Genomic DNA, 20,934 nt, shown 5'->3' with positions numbered 1-20,934 from the left:
ACTGGATGTAATTCCAAAGATTGTAGACATTTGCATGTGCTCAGCTGGCGTACAAAGGCTGCGTGTACTTTGGTTCAGCCAGGCCTTCGTAATAATACTTCACAGCACTTTCATAGCCTTCTTGAGCTGAACATAAGCTTTATTCCCCTAATCTATGAGTGCTGCAGTGACACAACACACAACACACTGTTAGCCCTATGGAGCGGCAGTCACAGAGAACCATTCACTCCCAATGACATCTTTAAGGAAGAGAGAACCACACACCAGTTGACTTCATCACTTGCATCACTTGCAGTCATCTTTACTCTCCTGTCCTTGGCGCCCTCTTCCATCATCTTCCTGGAATTCTCTGGTCAAAAAAAAAAGAAAACTTCTTGAGCATGAGTGCCACAACTGAGAGAAGGAGGGAACTGTAAACATACATTGTGTTAAAATGCCCACTCCAAGGTCTTTCCTTTTCAGAGGTTTGTCACACATTTTAAATGATCAAAACTGACGTCAGAAAAAAAACAAGAGGGTTGTGTGTGTGTCCTCGCACCCAGCACTGTATGTGCTGAGAAAAATGTTTTCAAACCAGCCTTTGAAAGGCATCTTTGGTAACTATAAAAATCCCACAGCGGGTGAGAACTCTGTGTAGCTGTCGATACAAAAGTGTCTTTGCGATAACATTTTTTGGATCGTTGAAGTCCAGTGTAATCTAAAACTTTTCTTTCTCCTCTGCCTCGAGCACAAAATTGCTTTTTCTTCCTTTTGTGTTTTGTGAGTTGTGAGTTGAATGTATGATGTATCAACTTCAATATAAGTGGTTTCACACAGAGCATGTCTAGTTTAATTGTTATTAATGAGTTTTTCCCCCAAAAGAGGATCCAGGAAGTTTTTTTTCTCTATCTTTAATATTCATTTTTTCAACATTTTCACTCATTTCACATGGAATAATGGACAGATCTTGATGATATCAATCTGGCGTGCTGTGGACAGAGATTCTCCAGGGTCTGGCTGGGAACAGAGATTTCCAAAATCTAGGTCACAGGTCATCAGGTCATCATTAGAGGCACCTGTGGTGTCAGCGAGGAGGCTACATATTGGGATCCCATGCTCAGATAGTTGAGTGTCTCCAGGGAGTCAACACCACAGTGATCTGAGTTGAGTGCATTTGAAATGTTCCTTTTGGCCAGTTAAACACACATTTTGTCTCCTCCACTTTAGCTTTGGTTTTGTGTCCAGTCCTTTTGTTTGTCCAGCGTTTTGATAGAATCAGCGGGTGGTTGTGGGGAGTTTTATTCTCACTGCAATCTTTTTTTAACACCAAGGGACCAATTTGCATTGACCCTTTCTGTGATTTGCACAGTGGTTTGTTCCTTCAGGATTTGCCTCTTGGGTAAATCTAATAGGTGTATTTAGGTGGCTGGCATCAGTGAGTGAGTACAATTTCATGCAGATCCAAATACAACCCCAATTTTTTTGATTTCCTGGGTTAAGGTTAGAGGTATACGGTTTATGGTCAACATCACATATTACGGTGCTGGGACTAGAATGATGTATATTCATGAGAAAGTAGTGCTAGTAGGTCACCACAGGGGTTTCTTGGTATACAGATGTCCTGCAGAGCTGACTCCCACTTGTATGGCTTCTCCCACATGGTCCAATATTTAATTGCAGATGTCAACAGTGAAATGCCTTGTTGGTCTAAACCATTACGTTTGACTAATTTTGATGAACTGCTATTTATACTCAATGATTTATATTAATTTAAGTACTAAACACACTAGCATACCACCCACCCAGCATTGTAAAAGACCTCACTCCTCCTCACCATGACGTACTGACAGTTTGATAAAGGAGTGAGGAGTTCATTACACAACTTTGTCAAACCTCTGCCAACTCAAAAAAATAGCACAAAGATGGGGGTGGCTAACCTGGTCTTACTAGCCAGGTGGAAAATATAGTGTGTAAATGTGGTCACACTTGAGAAGAAAAAGTTTTCCCACTACCACATATGGTGAATCACCAACCTGCCAAACAGGTGCGGTTGATTCAAAAATCTCTCTGTGCCTCAGTAAAATGTCATGTCTGCATGAAACTTAAATGCGGCCGCATGAATAAAACGGCTCCAGATGTCACAAGAATGTACTTAAAGTACAATGAAAATCAGAAGACGCGTAGGTTTGGTATATAAAGAATGAATGAAAAGAGAAATTTCTAGTCATGATCAAAAGGAATGAATGAGTCAACTTAAGAATTCGGGTGCGTCATGGTCGAGGATGCAGCTGATGCAATGCCAAGTAGGGTGAAACTTTTCTATCTGCATTTGTACAGGCATGCTACTCTCTTTGAAAATACACAGAGCGCTGAAGTAAAGTATCATTAGACAAAACATTCTCACCACGTACAGCTACATTTGTACATTTTTAGTGATGACATGTTTTAAGTCCTTCAGTGTTTTCTTCGCTTATCCTTGAAAAACAGGATGCAAGAGTATGTTTACTGCCATTATTTTGGTTTGACTCGGAGAAGCTTCTCTTTCCCACGGGGACAAACACAGTAAGTCGGTGCCAATTCAGTGCAAGAGACAACCAAATAACCTCACACTGACCTTTCCTTCTGCAGACTCGGCAAAACGCAAAAAAAGAGCGATTAAATTATTGTTCCTTCGTGGTCACTACGTACAAGTTAAAGTACATCATGATCCATCTTATATGACGAGAGGGACGTAATAGAAAATGCAACAAGAAAGTCTGCGTTGTGCATATGTGAAAGGTAAACGGACGTTCACCATATATAGCACCTGTCTTGTCTACTGACCGCTCAAAGTGCTTTACAGCCCACATTCACATGCACAGTCATACACATATGGAAAAGGCTGCCACAGTGTCTCGGAGTATGTCTAAGCTCAGCCATTCACAACCACTTTAGAAAAGCAAGCGGAAGCAATTTGGGGTGTGTATTGTGTTGGCGCAATGGTCAGACAGATAGACAGGCAAGGATGGAGCAGAGGGAGCTGTTCTCCATCTTGGGGGACTTTGTGTGCCTGTCTTTCCAATGCAAGGATAGAGTAGTGGGGTTTTTGTGTTGATTTCTGTCACTCGGGGTTAATTCAAAGCAGAAATGTAGCAATCAGCTTTCGCCATTGCTTTCGAAGATCATTCACTAGCTCACCTGAAAAGGTTTAATAATATAAACTTTACTGTTTACATCATCATCATAGTAATAACAATCACATATATTGTTATCTGCACATATAATATACTTTATATACTTTATTATCGTAGCTAGCAGTTATTTGGTGAACCAATAGGAGACTTATTAGTCACAATTTTAGGTGATCATCACATATTAGTATGCCAGTTACTTCTCTGGTAGGTTAACACATCACAATACGTGATCTGTCTGCTTAGTTCACCAACTAACGATGTTAGCTAGTTTTGCTTCCCTGTGCACAAACATAAGTCAGCCATTAGCTAAAGTGTTTATAAGGCTTACGGGAATATTTAGATTAGTTTAGTTTATTAGTTTATTATATCGAAGACAATCCCAATTAATCAACTGCATCAACAACAGTAAAAAGGGGAGCTTTAGCCAACATGGCTAATATCCTGCTGTAGTCCCCGGCCAGATGACAATAGGCACCCTAAAAAACAAAACAAACAAACAAAAAAAAAAGCAAAAACAACATATTACAGCACACTGCTTAAAAAGAGAGCATTAGGACAGCTAGGAGACAAGATAAATCAATGAAAATAAAATAAGATAAGATAAGAGAAAACAATGAAACATCAGTACAATCATGCAAAGACAACACATAATCAAAGCATACAAAACAGCACAAAATACAGTCACATTCAGGAGTGCAGACAGACATCACACACTGTAGACAGGCAGCATCCATGACGCAGATAACACACAGCCATATATTAGTGTGTGCAGGTGTAATTGTCAACAAGCCATGTTTTTAACTTGGCTGTAAAAGTGGAGTATGTATGTGTATCTTTGATATGGGTGGGAAGTGAGTTCCAATTATGTATTGCTTTAACAGAGAATGATAACTGGCCAAATGTACTTTTCTTTTGTGGGATTGATAAGGCACCACGTGTGGTGCTTCTAGTGATCCGAACAGTGCTGTGTTGGTTTATGAGTGAGTGCAGTGGATGGAGAGCTAAATCATGCAAGATTTTAAAGACCAGACAGATGTTCCTATATTTTATGACATCTTCCCAACTCAGAAGCTTGTGTTTGTGTAGGATGGTACAATAATGTGAGCTGTTCGGTTTCTGTTCCAAGACATATTATTCACTCATTTTGTCAACATTCTTCAAAAACTCTTAAAATCTTCAAGTTGGTCCATCATGCCTTTGCCACTTACAACCTACATTGGTTATTTAATGAGCTAGGTAGCTTTGTCTTAGCTTTTAGACAAGCTGGACTGACTTCAGGCACACTTTTTTATTTTCTATGGTAATGTGATGCCTTCATGGTTGCTCATATAATCCTGAACTAAAGGGAGCTGCAAGTCAATGTTGTGCCACAGTACAAGTCTTTAATGTAAGAATATCAGGTGTCCTTGTAAATACCTATCTAAACTAAGTTGCATATACAGACGTTGCAATATATATATATATATATATATATATATATATATATATATATATATATATATATATATATATATATATATATATATATACTTATATATATATAACGAAACAGTTACTTTACAAAGCTTGTCATGAGGAATATCATCTATGCATTGCACTGCAAGCTGCCTCCTAAATGTCATCTGTTGATTAAAAATGATCACTCCATCACTTACATGTCACTCTGACATAAGTACACTCTCACAAGTACACATTTGTTGATGTCGCTGCATGATTGTGATATTTCACAAAAGCCCTGAAGGCTGCACTTGTCACTCTGCATTTAAGTGGTCATTCTTTGGCCTCGATCCAAAACAACAGAATTGTCAAATGTGTTGGTGGTTTTTTATTATTATCTATATAAATCATTTCATGGCCACCATTACTCTTTGATATTTTCTTTGTTAGACTCAAAGTGCTTCAGGGTCCCATCTTTTCCTGCACACATATTCAGTGCATCCGTAGCCTGTGTGCTGTGAGTTGAGTACAGAGTGGCCAGAGACACTGTATATATCCACTAACGCTTTAATGTTCCTGCCTCTCTTCTCCTCAGCAGTAGATCAATACTGCCTCCCTGTGGTTAAAGGCACACAAAGAATCAGCTGTTAAACATGTTTTTCTTAATTAGCTAAAACTCATTTTATAATGGATGGGCATTACTGTTGCCATAACTAAAGGAAGGAGTAAGCGTGGACTTGTCTACATAAAGTGGGTAAACGAAGACTCTTGAAAAGAGAATTAATAAACAACCAGCTTTAATAAGCCTCACCAGCTGAAGACTACAACAAATTCTGATGTCTATATGGATATGTGGCATTTTTCATTGGGTCCAGCAGTTCTGGGCTTGCTTCAGAAGCCAAAAAAATAAGTTCCCAACCCAATCAATGGTTAACAATAGGGGAACTATTTAAAAAGGATGGAGAATTTCAATTGAGTGATAGTCAGCATGGGGCCACGGGGTGTTGCTGCTGGAGCCAATCCCAGCCTTGTCTCAGGGCGAGGGCAGGGTACTCCCTGGACAAGTCGCCAGCTCATCGCAGGGCCCTCACTGATGAGCAATGTGGGGTTCAGTATCTTGCTCACGGTACTCGATAATACTCGATAATGCTCGATAATAAATAAATGGTATTTCCCCAGTTTAGTTTCACTGAGTCACCCATCCCCCCTGCAGTTGCTTTTAAGCCAACACCACAGTTTGAGATTCACTGTCCTATACTAACCATATTTGACCAACGTACTCTGCAGTAAAGGCAGAGTGAATTTGATGCATGTGACATTTTTTTAAAAAACAAAGGAAGAGAAGTGAGAAAACACTGAGGAGTGTCAATGTGTTAAATGTATCGGAAGTAAAAGTGAGATAGCAAGGCTGCACAATTGCAACAAAGCAAACACATTAGTCAGACAATAGTTGCATGGGGATGAAGGTGTCACAACGCCGTGAGGGATGTCCTGTCTTGGGTTTTTGTCCTGTGAATTTCATGTTTTATTTTGAAAAGTAACTCTCCTCTCGTTTCAGGTCACTTGCCCTTCCTCTTGTGTCCCCAGTCTGACGTCACCCCTGATCCTTGATTGTTTTCACCTGTGTTCCCCTTTCTCATGTGTATAAAGTCTTTGTCTTCCCCTGTCTGCGTCGCAGAAGTATTTCGTCGTCTTGCATTGTAAATCCCAAGTCAAGTATCGCCAAGTTTTATTTTCTGAATTTGTTCTCTTTGGTTGTTTTTTTGTTTCTAAAGTTTGTGGTTAGAGTTTTGGTTTTCAGTTTAGGATTTTGATAGCCGTTTGTTTCCCTCCGTGTGGAGCGCTTTTTGTTGTACCTTTTTATTACTCAGTGTAGAAATTTTTCATAGCCTGTGAGCTGACCTCTTCGGAGAGTTTTTGTTTCCTATTTAAGTTTTATAGTCTAGTATTTAAGAATAGTATAGATTCCTCCCTCGGGAGCGTTTTCCGTTTTATGTGTTATCTGTCTTGTATGTCTTGTCTGTCTCCATAGAAATTTCATAGCCATTGATTTGTCATACATACTAAAGAGTTACAGATCAGTAAAATAAAACCTGTCTTTACATCAATCATTCTGCATCTGAGTCCTCTCTCCTTGTCTGAGCGTGACAGAAGGGCTAATTATTAGAAGTAACATTATCAGATTTGCCATGAAACTTTTGTGCACTGTTGTGAAATGGTACTGCGAAATTAATAATTTAACTGCAGTCCCCTGCAGTCGCTTTTAAGCCAACACCACAGTTTGAGATTCACTGTCAAATCCCAGGTCTGTAACAGTTAGTCAGATGTAATGTATGTGCTGACTACAAACAAAATACATAAATCATAACAATGTTACGTGTTGAAAACGTGTGTGTTGAAGTAAACATGTATATAACGCTGTGATCCGACCCTCTCATTGGAGTTACATAGTGCAGAACAAGTGGGCGGGGGGGATACACCAGATACATTCACCTGGCCCACATACTGCTAAAAATGAGGTTTCCGCTCCTGCCAGATTGGTGATGAGATATGGTGAAGATGAAGTCTGGGAGTGGCATTTCAGAGTTTCTTATCCCTTCGGCGTCTCATCTTTCTGGCCTGCATTCTCCTCAGGTCGGAGTTGTGTAGCATCCCATCCATCTTTCCCAAAGACACCTTTGCAGATGTTTTTTTACAAGCACTACTGACAATGACACACGCCACCAACTTCAGGCCCATTGCTTGTCTGTCTTTTAAGCCCAAATCTCTTGAAATCCCACAGACAGATATTTCCGGTACTATCCCTAGTCAACAGTATCTGTTTGTTGACATTCATCGACACAGTTGTAATGACTGCAACATGATCCTTCACTGCCCTAAACTTTCCTAACATATCACCCATACAGACAGACCAGGTATAGATTTTTCCATCGGCAGGAAACAGCAGTGTGGTTGTGGTCAGCCTTTACCTGCCTGGTCCTGAGACATATAATAAGAGGACTGATGTTCACATCATTCCCAGTCAGACGTGTAGATTTTTTTCTAACATTACATTGGAGAGCTGACCGATATTTATTGTGTGTTCTGTAAATAGTTCTCTTCCCTTCTCTTTTGTGCTCAAAAAGACTGATCTGAAGCGCAATTATGAGGCTCTTTTCTATATAGTTTTCTAATTAATGTGGCCAATTCTCATCCACCCTTATCAATTTCAAGCTTCCTGACCACAACTTCCTGCCCACTTGCAGTTAATGCACCACCCATTCAGAGTAAGTGCCATGTACCATTTTTGTGAATATTCCAGGGGTGTTATATGCTACAAATTGATTTCTTATTTTTCTCGCTGTAGCTGTCAGGAACGTAAACCACACATTTCCGGATTCAGTCATTAAAAGAGTCGGATTATAAATTGTGTTATTGTTGCATTTTCTGGAGGAAATCTGCTCCAGTAAAGTTGTGTCCAGCAGTTAGATGAGGATAAACACTGTGCTAGAGATACTTGTAGCGTGAACAATACATGCTTTCACAATCACACATTGTAATTAAGAGTGGGAAACATCACAACTGGATTTCATCAAGTGTCCTAAACAGGAATGGGAGCGCTGACCTCAAAGCCTGCAGGGCCAGTGTCCTCATGGTTACCAGTCAATAACAACCACAGACAGAGAGGCCCTTTATCTTAATTTGCACAATGTCGGAGAGGGTGAAAACATTCCAGAGACACAACACTGAGTTCACTCTCTGTGCTCCGTTACTAGCCATCAAACTGAATGGGCAGTACCGGATGTCTTGTAAGAACTCCTGTGCTTGTATGTCACACATTCCATAGTGGCAGGCTCTTAAAAGTCTTTAAATAGCAAGATGCAGACAGCATCTATAAGGTCTGTCAAATGCAGAGACAAAGAAACTTGCATATGACAAGCTAGCATTCAGCTTCTAGCTGCTGTTATGCATTGTCTGTGAGAATAATTAGCAGAGCTCTTGAGGTCACGTCAGCTGTTGAGAAATACGAGCTGCTATGGTAGTAGAGTATGCCTGGAATGACACAGGACAGTGTGTCTGGAGCTGTTGTGGCTCACAGTCCAGACAGAGGCTTTTCCTCCAACTGCTGTTGATGCTTCAGTGCCATGTCTCAGATATCAACAGATACAGGCAGCACAATGCTGTCACTGATCAAACAGCCCCTCGCCATTTATCTGCCATCGCACAGAACATCCGCTCATAGCCCCGGTCTTTCTCGTAATGTTATCTGAAAAAGGATGAATCTCATTCCAAACTGCACTGCATGCTAAGTGCACAGGAAAGTTTGACAGTCTCTTTCTGATAATCTAGTTCCTCTTACTGGAAATTACTTACGTTGAATTTTGATCCCAGAATTTTGCCTAAGGGATAAAAAGAAAGCACTGTTTTGAAATACATAGAACAAATATTAAAACTGTTGTAACCTAAATGAAGAGCATCATCAGGCCAAGTTACTATTTCTGGAACTACAGCAAATCCAATCCAATCAAAGCTGCAAGCAGCGACGAACGGGCCCTCGCAGGCCGCGCACATCAAGTTGCGCAGCCTTCGGATTGCGCGCTCACCTGTTACATGCATGTCATGTTGTAGTGTATGATGCAGAGAAAACAAGCAGTAAATGTCATGTCAATCAGATGATGCTTTTCTGACTTCCTGTGTCCAATGGGTGGCACTATGGATATGACACAGTATTGATGCACAGATATATTCAGGGCGACACCCTTTAGATGTGTATGTGTATGTGCAGTTTGGTGTAGATGGGAAATTGTATGTCGAAGTTAGAAAGACTTGATGCTTTATGGCAAACAATTGAAATGTACGGCACCACCACAGCCAGCAGGTATGACGTAGGAGAAAGCTTTTGGGACCTTTTCATTGTCATGGTCTGAGGATGATACTGAGTGACTGTGAAGTGTTGTGTTAAATCTGTTGGAAGAGGTCTGGAAATATCTCAAAATCGCGGCCAAAATCAAAATGGCTGACTTAGTATTGATGCAGAGACCTATTCGGGGCAACACCCTCTACATGTTTGAGCAATTTGGTGTAGATGGGAAATTGTATGTTGGAGTTATAAGACCTTGAGGCTTCATGGCGAAGTATTAAAAGGGACAACAACTTTTGATCTTCAAGACATGAGGATGATACGGAGTGAATGTGAAGACTGTGGTGTTAAATCTGTAGGAGGAGATCATTTTCAAACGAGGCAGGAATTTGTTAAAAATGGTAACAATAATAATAATAATAATAATAATAATAATAATAATAATAATAATAATAATAATAATATTCTTGATTGCTATTGACAAACGTGAATGTGAAAATTGCTGATCTTCAATCAGGAAACCAACAAACATTATTAGGATTGGACTATGGTATTGTGTTGTGGTGTAATCACCAGCAATGAAGACGAGTAGATGATGATGATGATGATTATGATGATGATGATGATGATAAGATGATTTTTAAAACAAAAGGAAGAGAAGTGAGAAAACACTGGGGGTGTCAATGTGTTGAATGGACCGGAAGCAAATGTGAGATGACAAAGTTGCACAAATGAAATAAAGCAAATACACTTTGCAGATGACAGTTGCACGTTGAAGGACTAATTATTAGAAGTAACATTATCTGACTTTATTAAATTAAACTTTTGTGCACTGTTGAACACTGAAATGGTATTCAAATTAATAATCAAACTGATCCCCTCTCCTCCACCTATTGCTATTTGTCTCTAAGCATGTACGTGAGTCATAATGCTGGTTGTACGTATTTATTTATGAAGATGTGTATGTTCAATATGAACATCATCAGTCTTATTTGTATTTTCCTGTTTGCGTCCTGCATGAATGAGTCACAGAGGGGAGCTGGAAGAAACCCATAAGTTCTGTTTCCTGGCAGTTGGTGGTTGTGGTTTTTCTGTGGTGGGAAGATAGCTGCAGGTTTCCGCTTGTCTATAGAGACATCACATTTAGTTAATTCTTCAATTTGAAATGAATCATGACAAAATGTATAAGGAGTGTAAGTTTTTGTCGATGTGTGACATCTAAACAGTTATTACTCCCCAGAGCCAACGTGTATTTACAAGGAGCAAACCACTGATGACAAACTCGGCTGAATGAAAGAATCCACTTACAGCTGAAACTGTGCTGCCACACTGAATCAGAGTGCATGTTGAGCTGATGATCTCTCTTGTGGAGCATCAGTCTACAGAAGATGCTTAATGTTTTGGTTTCATCTTATTGGAAGCGGTGACTATTAGAAAACCTTTTAAGCTGCAATTACACACAAGTCATCCAGTTACTTTAAATATTAATGATGCTCGAGGTAAATGTCCCTCCCTCAGGCACACATGTAGATTACAAACATACTGTCCGATGAAAAACAGAGTTTCTTATGTACAGTCAAACCAAAACCGAAAGACCTACGTACATCAGCTTTGCCAAATGTGCAATAATTATTGCAATTAGTACAATGTTGTCCTCTACAAAACTGTGTTACGATCTGACCATTTTGTGATGCTCAAATCAGTAGTTAGTTTGTTAGTTGATGCAGTCTCTTTTAAATTAATTGCCTGACATAATCAGCAAAACTGTGGGTCAAAGGTTTCACATGACATCTTCTAGGCTATGATGATGACAGTGATACGCTATTCTCCCGCCCCCCGACATTTGAAGTGACTTGCAGGTGAAGCTTGAACATTCTCATGCTGTGTTCAATTCAAGTTGTTTTTAATGCACCAGGAAGCCCAATTATAGCATTTATTTCTTAATATGTGCTCTGTAAGATCACACATTCACTCCTGTTGACTCGCATATATCAACATATGATAATCTTAAGCCTCTGGTATGACAGTTTAACATTTCCCATCTGGTACCACAGGTGTGCACAGCTACATTCAGGTACATTGACATTCAGGTACAGACACAGGCAGGTGTAACGGTTACTCCTGTGAGATTATGTGATTTAAGGTAGGACTGAAGATGAATTCATACTTTATAGTTCATAAAAGGAACACTATGGCAATATGATGGTAACAATAGAACTCTTCTGGTTACATGATTGTAATAAAAAAAAATTGAAAGTGTTTGGGAAAGGGAACCTTAATAATAGCTTAATTCTGTTTGTTAAAAACAAAAGTTATTTGGCTGAAGTGCAATTTTACATGTCACAAGATATTCTGGTGTAAATTTCATCCATGGTCTAACACACCGTGACACCGAGTAAGACCCCTCCACGAGAGATCAAGTTTGCAGACCGCTAGCTTATGTAGTTTTAGCAACGCACAATATACTGCAGTCTATGCCTCCAACCAAGAAACCACCATCAAAAAGCCACTCATAGCTACAAATAATGGTGCTTTGTTGTTGGGGGCATAGACTGTGTTGTTATCGTGCAGCGTTTTCCATGGTTGCTAAACCTGCATATGCTAGTGGTCGGAAAACTTGATCTTGGTCTTACTCGGTGTCATGGTGTGTTAGACCATGGATTAAACTTACACCAGAATATCCCTTTAATGATTAATGTGGCATTATTTAATGGTCGGTGAGAATTTAACTAATTAAAAATGTATCAACTGACAATCAGAGATGGCCACAAGTACATCACATGTATCTTGTTATAAACTGAAAATAGCTTGTGGAATATATTAAAATAAAATGTTTTGAGAAGATGAGACGATGTCTTTTTATTAATATACAAGCAGTTTGTAATTTAAAGAATACAAAACGACATTCTATACAAACAGATGTTATCACATTTTAGCCATTTAGTAACCTTGGGGTGGGTTGGATTTTGATGTGTCAGCTGCTGAATAGTGATAGACAGGAGCTCTGCAATTGAAATTATCAATTAAAGTCATTATTTTGTGGTATTTAGTTTACCAATCAAGTAACTTGGTGTTTACTTTTGCTGTTCTTTTAACTCCTGTTGGAGCCCACTCTGATTTTGCACTGCACATAAATTGTGTCAGTGGTTTCAATACTGGCAACATCCAACATATTTAATATATTGTTCATGATAAGCCAGTAATAAGTTGTTGATGCAGCCAACCATCAATGAAAGACATTGTTCAAAATATGCATTCCTTATGATATCACAATCATTTAAGCAGAATGTACTTAAATATCATTACATAAAAAGACAGCACTTGAGGTGTCCTCTTCTTTAGTCACTCCAGCCAGTAAAATCTCAAGTTACAACACAGGAAGAGCCAACAAGTTTACTTTTCTCTACACTGGTATTCTTAAGCAACGCCTTAAACCACACCCACGGAGGATAAAAGGGTGTGGGTCACAGAGCCCACCAGCCATTGGATCCAGGCATTGGCCAACAGAGCATAACTCCCATCAACTTCAAGTGAGATAAAGAACCACTATGGAGGGTCAGAACCGTGCTGTTGCTCCATCCTACCTAGGATGGTCCATCTTTACCACTTTGTGCTGTTGTCTGCCTCTGGGGATTGCTGCTCTCATCTGCTCCTGCAAGGTAGGCAACTCCTCCTAAGCACTACACTTCTTCTCTCTGTCTTAATGTACTGCTCTCTACTACTGTGTTCTCAGAGATGCCCTGCAATGATTTTTAAATAAAAATATTTTCGTGTTTTGTTTTGTTTTGTTTTTTTTGCAAAATTGATCATTTTGTTAATATTTTTTCAAGTAGAACCACACAAAACTTTAAACATATTTTGATACTCGCAGGCACAAAATTCTAACGCTGCCGGAGACTCGGCTCAAGCAGCAGATGCATCGAGGACAGCCAAGATCCTAAATATCGTTGGACTGGTGTGTGGAATCATTTTGATCATCATCATCATCGCTATCAAAGCCACCTCACAAAAATGAAGCTGCAGGTTTTTTTTGCCTGCAGATGTTTGGATATCAGCAAAGCTTTTGGCTCCAATGGACTTCCCCTCCCCCCACACAAAGGACCACTAAATGGAAACAGATGTCTTTATGTGTGCGAAAACATAGGTTGCCTGAATATGTTTGCCTGTGTACCCCTTTTAATCAAGCTCCTGTAAACACACCCATGGCATTATAATGCATTGTTTGTGGTGGTGAAAGAAAGAAACATGCAATGTGTCTACATGTGTTTTACATTGTGATTCATGTTTTGTGTTTTGTTTAAAAAAAATAATAAATACTGCAAAACAGATTGTTTTTGTGATTGCAATAATTGAAGGGATATGAGAAATACTGTGACGTTCCTCAGACCGAGCTTGTCGGTTTTATGTACGGATGCACAAACAGGTGAGTTTTATTATTAATTAATTCTTTTACTTCTCTGTTTTAATCGGCGATCAAGTTTCCAAAACAAACAAGTGCACACAGAACAAAAATAAAACATCAAGCAACAAAAAAAATCAAACATTTATCCAGTAGTAGTGGCTAAAATGAGGGCTGTTAACTAGAGTGGAAACCATGCTTTTAAGTGACACAAAAACAAGTTGCATATTTTTGGGCTGGGCTTTTCTTTTTTTTTTTTTTTTCCGCCCCTCATATGAAAGTCACAACATAATGTACATAAATGATATTACATAAGACGGAGACTACAAAGTGTGACAGCCCTGCCTCCCGTCTCAAACTTTGACAAATGAATCATGAAAATTGGTGGTATTATCGTATTCTGACAAAGCAATGCAAACTGAATTGAAATGTGTTTTGAGGTTTAGGGTTCGTTTTTTGGATCAAGTTTAGGTTAAAGTCGTGGTAACTCGCTCAAAAACCATCAAGAATAAAATAATGCCTATAAATGAAGTATTCCTCACAGTGTACCATGAAATCATCTACCTGAAAGGGCAGAGAACCTTTCTAATATGCCCTTTAAACATTTCATGTCATGACGAGGAGTGGTTAGACCTGTCTCAGCCTGTCAGTGAAACTTTTCCATTGGCATTGCTTCTCATTTTACTGATATAAAACATGTGACTTTGTAAAGACTGGTTTTTGGTGCATGTTGCCTGAATTTCTTGAATTTTTCTTTAAGTTCTTAAATTTGTGTAGACTTTAAAACTTCATACTTTGAAATTGCACACGGATGTGAGGGTGCAACTGTCTCTACATGGGTTTACCCAATCTTGTTTCCTTTGCCTCCCTCTGTGGCCTCAGAGCTCTTCTCTCTCAAAAGTCCTTCGAGCTGATAGAACAGAGACGTCTCTCTGTGCCTCTTCTGAAGTTTCTTTACTTCCTGCTCTCGTAATCAAAAACAGAAAAAAAATAAAGGCAGACCATTTACTCTCCGACTCACGACTTATTCTCCTGCCAAAGGTATTGTGCAATACTAAACAATAATGCATCTATCAGAAGTTAAAGGGGCACTATGTAGTTTTTGGAGAAAGAATTTTCATATTTACAACATTAATGATGTGATAGTACAAAGTGAAAAATAGGCAGGGTCCACCAACTATAAACAAAGTAAAATAGTGTGTCTAAATAATGCACCTTTAAAATGAAGTTGCTTTTGCAAATGATGATAGTTAAAGGAAGTGTTCCATTCTTACATCTTCAGATAGCAATCCTCTATTTGGTTTGTGAAGCCTGTAAAGCAGGGAGGCAGCATGAGAGTCCGACAGAGTCCCCTTTAAATCGCCTTGGTCCGGAAACAACACACACAAATTGGCTTCCTGTCCAGAAGGGGGTCTGCCCAACCTGGCCTGAAACAGCTCTCCTAGACATTCCTGCAGTATCTGTGATATATATATATATATATATATATATATATATATATATATATATATATATATATATATATATATACACACATATATATATAGATATATATATATATATATATACACACATATACAAAAAAGAGAGAAACAAATTTCATACTCGTAAAAGACATCCAACCAAAAAGCTTAACCATTAATGACTGGTGCACACTTTGAGTGTTCACCTGTACCTTGAAGAAAAGCCTCTGGAAGGCAGGACTTGAGTCAGAGCTCATGTCTTTAATCTTGACATGGGACAGACAGTGGAGCAGCAGCAGAGAGAAGCCTCCAACTGACTGGAGCCTCTGGCGACGGACAAAGAGGGTCTCCTCTGCCTCCTGTCAACAGAACCAGCAGAGTCACTGACATGCAACTGGGAGTCTCTTCTCAGTAATGGCTGACAGCTGCACAAAGGCAGCATGGGTATAATTCCCTGTTAAAGGCTGGCATGCTGACACATCGCACCACATGTAAAAGTCGTGACTCGCCCCTTTGACATTAGCGATGCCTCCAAAAGTATGTTAACCTCCAATTCATGGGATAAGCTGCTGTTGTGGTTTTGTCTGAGCTTGCCTAAATATTCCTGTGTGGACAGTGTTTGGTAGGAGCGCAGGTGGAGGTGCCAGTTTGAGACAAAGGAAAGATATAATTCCCTAAAAAAGTGAGCACGGCGCCACATCACACCACACGTATAAGTCAATCAGTGCATGTCTGTCCCTTTGAAACGAAATGGAAGGACTCGGTTTACAATTTACATTTAAGATTTACTGGAATATATGATGAATACCATAAATGAGAAAAAGAGGTCGCTAAGACGGGGAGCCTACTTCACTGATACAAACATCTCTAATGTATGCTATAAAGCTCTTTTGCACTTAACAAGGATCGATTGTAATGTCTCCCATTAAAGGGATAGTTCGTGTTTTTTGAAGTGGGGTCATATAAAGTACAAATCTATACAGTCTGTTCCATTCCGTAATCACCGATTAGCGCAGCCTCAGTTTGGAGAAGTAGAGAGCCGAAATAAAACACCTAAAACAAGACTCACCTTAAAAAATCTATAACAGTTCAAGTGTATGTTGTATAGGGAAAATTCACACCGTTTTACGTCGCTGTTAGACAGGCCTATACAACGTACACTTTAACTGTTATAGATTTTTTAAGGTGAGTCTTGTTTGAGGTGGTTTATTTCACTTTTTCTACTCTCTACTTCTCCAAACTGAGCCTGCGCCGATCGGTGATTACGGTGGGGAACAGACCGACTATAGAAATGTACTTTATATGACCCCACTTCAACAAACACGAACTATCCCTTTAAGGGCTCGTAATTCTGGATGGCAACTGGGGTTGTATTTGTGCACATTAAATCTCTCTTTGTGCTATACTACACAAGCAGTCAATACAAAACAAGGGCTAAACTTGAAATATTGCAAAATCTCAATTTAAAGCCTGTGTTTGCCAAATGGGCACAGCCTCCAGATGGTTTGCTCCTTCAGTCAGGAATGCCAGATCTATTCAAACTCCAAAGGAATCCGAAATGTTGAAACTTGAGAACCCAGACAAAAACTTTATAAGCCTGAGCCCATGCAGGAGGCGTAAAGGTTGTGTAATTTGAGGTATTTACTGGTTTTGAGGGTTCTTGTAGTCTGACCACTCTCCCCTGTGAGCAGAGAGGGGTGAAAGTCTTTCGTGTCCAGAGATCAGCAGGGCAGAACAGGATGTTTAATAAAGTCTTTTTAAAGAAGGCCCTGACTCACCCCTTCGACATATGTGAGATCTCCCAAAACATGTAAACAACCGATGGATACAGGAAGCTGCTGTTGTGGTTTTTGTCTGAGCTGATTTGCTTCAGTTTTCCTGTATAGAGAATGTTGGGTCGGAGTGCCGACGGAGGTGCTGGTTTGTTTCACCACAGCATGTCAGAATGTCAGACCTTGACATGGGACAGACAGTGGAGCAGCAGCATCTGTTCCGGTTTGTTTCATGCACCATATCAGAATCAGGATCAGCTTTAATGGCCAAGTATGTTTGCACAAACAATGACATTTGATTCCAACTAAGTCTGTTCTCAGTGTACAGGAAAAAGTTTAATTGAAAAATTAAGACTGATATGTAAAAGCAGAATTTCCAGAAGTATTTACTGATTAAAACAAAACATGTATGTTGAGTTCTTTATCAGTATTTCCATAAGAAAAAAATAACAAAGTAGAGGATGTCCTCCATTATACTGCATTTATTCTACGCCCTCATTTCTCCTGTTTAAAGTGGCTCGAAGTATAACGTGGTGTGTTGCCTATAGAGAGGCAAAGCCCCAACCCTTCCGCATGATACGTACAATATACAGTAACTCTTGCACTACAATGTTTGTCAATTCAAAAGCACATTTTTCAACTTTTGTCATAAAACTAATGTAATGCTCTGAAAGTAGGTTTTACAAAGACCCCACACACTCATCACTCAGGTAAGTGACATTGTCTTGTTTAACAGTCACTAAAAGCCACAACCAAAACCTTGTAGAGCCACAGATTTGCTACCTCACATAACTGTAGCTGTCAATGTAGATCTCTGAGTAATTTTACACAAAACGTTCTTTTACTTCCCTCTCGACTAACTGCAACCTTCTTGACTTGCAAAATTATCTTTTTAATTGACAAACGATTGCTGTACTAATTGTTCCGAAATTAGGTCCCATGGGACAAACCCTAAGGAGAGGGTAGAGGGTTGTGAGCCAACAGCAAGCAACAGTAGCTAATGTTAGGTTAGAAATTGGGCACACGCAAACACCCTGGCTTCTATCACATTCACAGATGATCCACTGAGCCCCATTAAGTAACATTCTTCATAACAACAAAAAAATGTTCATATCATCATATGTGATGATGTTGGATGATCATTGCTGGTCCATGAACCCGTCAGCAGTATTTCAAATTTGTAGCTGGCCGAAGTTTAAGTTGGAACTAGCTAGCAACTATCTGATAAATGTACCCAGCTAGCAGGAAATGTTCCCACAACACTGGCTAACATTCCCTGCAAGTTCTTATTATGTTTTAAAAAAACGTTTTTTATCTAATGTTCAAAGAATATTTTAAGGCTGTTTATCATTTCAAATAATGTTCCTATAACGTTCCTATATTAAATGTTAAGAAAGGAAGAATGTTTTAGGTGCAACATTCTGGGGATGTTTAGATGATGTTGTTGAAGTAACAGATTATAGAATGTTCTTCTATAAAACATTCCCATAATGTTACAAAATAGCCAAAGAATAACATTCTTAAGGCAACATTTAGAAAATGTTTTGGCAGGTTTTTAAGACCTCCAAAAACGTTTTTCATAAAATGTTCCCACAATGTTATACGATAACAAAGGAAGAACACTGTCAAAGCAACATACGGATAATGTTTTCAGAATATTATTAAGGCCTACAATCTCAAAACATTTTTCTAAAACGTTCCTGTAATGTGATATGTTAACAAAGAGAGGAAGTTTTAGCTGTAACATTCTTGGGATGTTTTGGGGATGTCGGTCAGGTAACATATTATAGAATGTTCTTCTATAAAACAATCTGAGAATGTTACATGAAAACAAAGGAAGAACATTCTGAGAGCAACATTTAGAGAATGTTTTCAGGATGATATTAGGCCCTCAGACTATGTCACGTTTTTTATAAAACATTTCAACAAAGTTATATAATAACAAAAGAAAAACATTCTGTAAGCAACACTTGGAAAATGTTTTTGGGATGTTATTAAGGCCTCAGTTCACAAAACATTTTTTCTACAACATTCCTGTAATGTGATTTGTTAACAAAGGGAGAAAACTTTGTCTGCAACATTCTGAGAATGTTTTGGTGATGTTGTTAACAACATTCCCACAATGTTAAATGATAACAAAGGAAAAACATTCTGTAAGCAACACTTGGAAAATGTTTTCAGGGTGTTTTTAAGACCTTAGATAACAGATGACAGATCTTTTTTATAAAATGTCATGAACCCATGCCAGATCCAGGGAAGCAAGCAAAGTTACCTCAGAAAATCCAATGCAAGCCAAAACAGGACCAAACACACCACAGTGACACTGTTAATCCATTCAGACTCCCAGCTGTCCTGGGGCTGATAAATTGGATAGGTTTCCATTTGCAAATTACTTTATCGGCTACAAAGCAACTAATGCCAGATCCATGCTGTGCAACAGGTCGCTATCTGCAGTTGCCCTAAAGGCCATCAGTGTCATTCTGATTTTTACACATAGGCATAGTAGGCCTTTAAATTGGTGAGAACATCCAAGTGTAACAAAACATCTTTTGAATGATATAGGGATAGGGGTTTAATTGACATGACTGTCCCCTTCCCTGATCCATTTGTCCTAGTGTCTACTTTTCCAGGACAAATTGAGAATATCAAAAGAAAGGTGTCCAGGTGGCATTATTACCAGTGCCTACAATCTCACACGTGGTGTTTACTGTATCTTAGATGTAATTATGTTGGGTTTTGCACATTGATAATCAAATTTACAGTTTGAACACGGACAAGTTTTAGATTTATCTCCAACAGGCCATATGCAGATCATGACTCATAGGATCATGACTCATTGCTCCCGATGTGCAGTTGTCACCTTGCATGGCAGCCGCCGCCATCAGTGTATGAATGTGTGTGTGAATGGGTTAATGAGCAAGTACTGTAAAGTGCTTTGAGTACTGGAAAAAGCGCTATATAAATGCAAGTCCATTTAAAGAAAACTTCCCGCCAAGAGCATTTTCAAGAACATTAGGGCATAACGTTCAAGCAATGCTGTCACTGAACATTTTAAGGAGTTTATCACAAAACATTTTAGAATGTTTTTAGAGAACGTTATCCTCAAACATTCTGGGAACTTCAAGAACACTTCTCGCTGAAAACATTACGAGAACATTCTAGGTAACATTCTCAAAATTTTTTAGAACAATAAATTGCTAGCTGGGTTGTTGAGTAAAGGTACATTATGTCCCTCACAAATGTAGTCACAAGACGCTTGTAGTGCCTGTCTAAAATCTTTATACCCCCATTAAAGGTGCAACATGTAAGAATTGGCCACCTGTCAAAGGGGGACACCATTTCACTTGAGTAACCCATAATTGCAGCTAAGTGTAGCTCAGTTAGCAGTGCATCTCGCGGTCTGAACGAGGAGGTCGGACAACCGGGAAGTGTTGGTGTTTAAACTGCTAGCACTGGAGCTTTTGACCAAGGGCACACCGCAGTTAGCTGGTTAGCATGCCAACTTCAGTATATGTCTCTTCAACATAATACATAGTGATCATTACATCAAAAGTGTTAAATCTTCACATGTTGTTGACAATAGTTTGCTTTACAGAAAATCTCACATACAGAGCCTTCAGCTTTCTTCTTATTACAACCACATATGGATGACTTGAGACACCACTGAATACAGAAAGATACCACTTCCTCTTCACCTGTGACAAGGGTCGGCTATGGAGGCGGCACAGCATCACAAATATCTATATGAGTTGAAATATATACAGGAAATCACAACAATAATTAAACTATATCTCTCAATATTACAATAAAACTGATTTACTGATGAAACTTAAATGCACATGCAAATGACTCAATCATGAGTATTTTACAT

The 20,934-nt window shown here is 39.1% G+C and overlaps 1 protein-coding gene and 1 long non-coding RNA gene across 2 annotated transcripts in view; one reads left to right on the top strand and one right to left on the bottom strand.

Moving 5' to 3' along the window:
• Positions 1–232: 232 nt before the first annotated feature.
• Positions 233–20,934, bottom strand: part of si:dkey-103g5.4 — a 34,078-nt gene continuing 13,376 nt past the window's right edge. The window contains exons 21-24 of the mRNA XM_037086677.1: positions 15,504–15,650; positions 15,103–15,288; positions 14,674–14,789; positions 233–349 (exon numbers count right to left, since the gene is read on the bottom strand). Of these exons, the coding sequence (XP_036942572.1) occupies positions 286–349; positions 14,674–14,789; positions 15,103–15,288; positions 15,504–15,650 (513 nt within the window). The 3' untranslated portion in view covers positions 233–285. The remainder of the gene's footprint in view (positions 350–14,673; positions 14,790–15,102; positions 15,289–15,503; positions 15,651–20,934) is intronic.
• LOC119012663 lies at positions 12,891–13,757 on the top strand. The gene is made up of 2 exons (XR_005072553.1): positions 12,891–13,088; positions 13,301–13,757. It is a non-coding gene; the product is annotated as an uncharacterized LOC119012663 (long non-coding RNA).

The sequence above is a fragment of the Acanthopagrus latus genome, chromosome 2 (genome assembly GCF_904848185.1).
Source record: "Acanthopagrus latus isolate v.2019 chromosome 2, fAcaLat1.1, whole genome shotgun sequence".
NCBI lineage: Eukaryota > Metazoa > Chordata > Actinopteri > Spariformes > Sparidae > Acanthopagrus > Acanthopagrus latus.
This window is presented reverse-complemented; position numbering and strand designations above follow the sequence as displayed.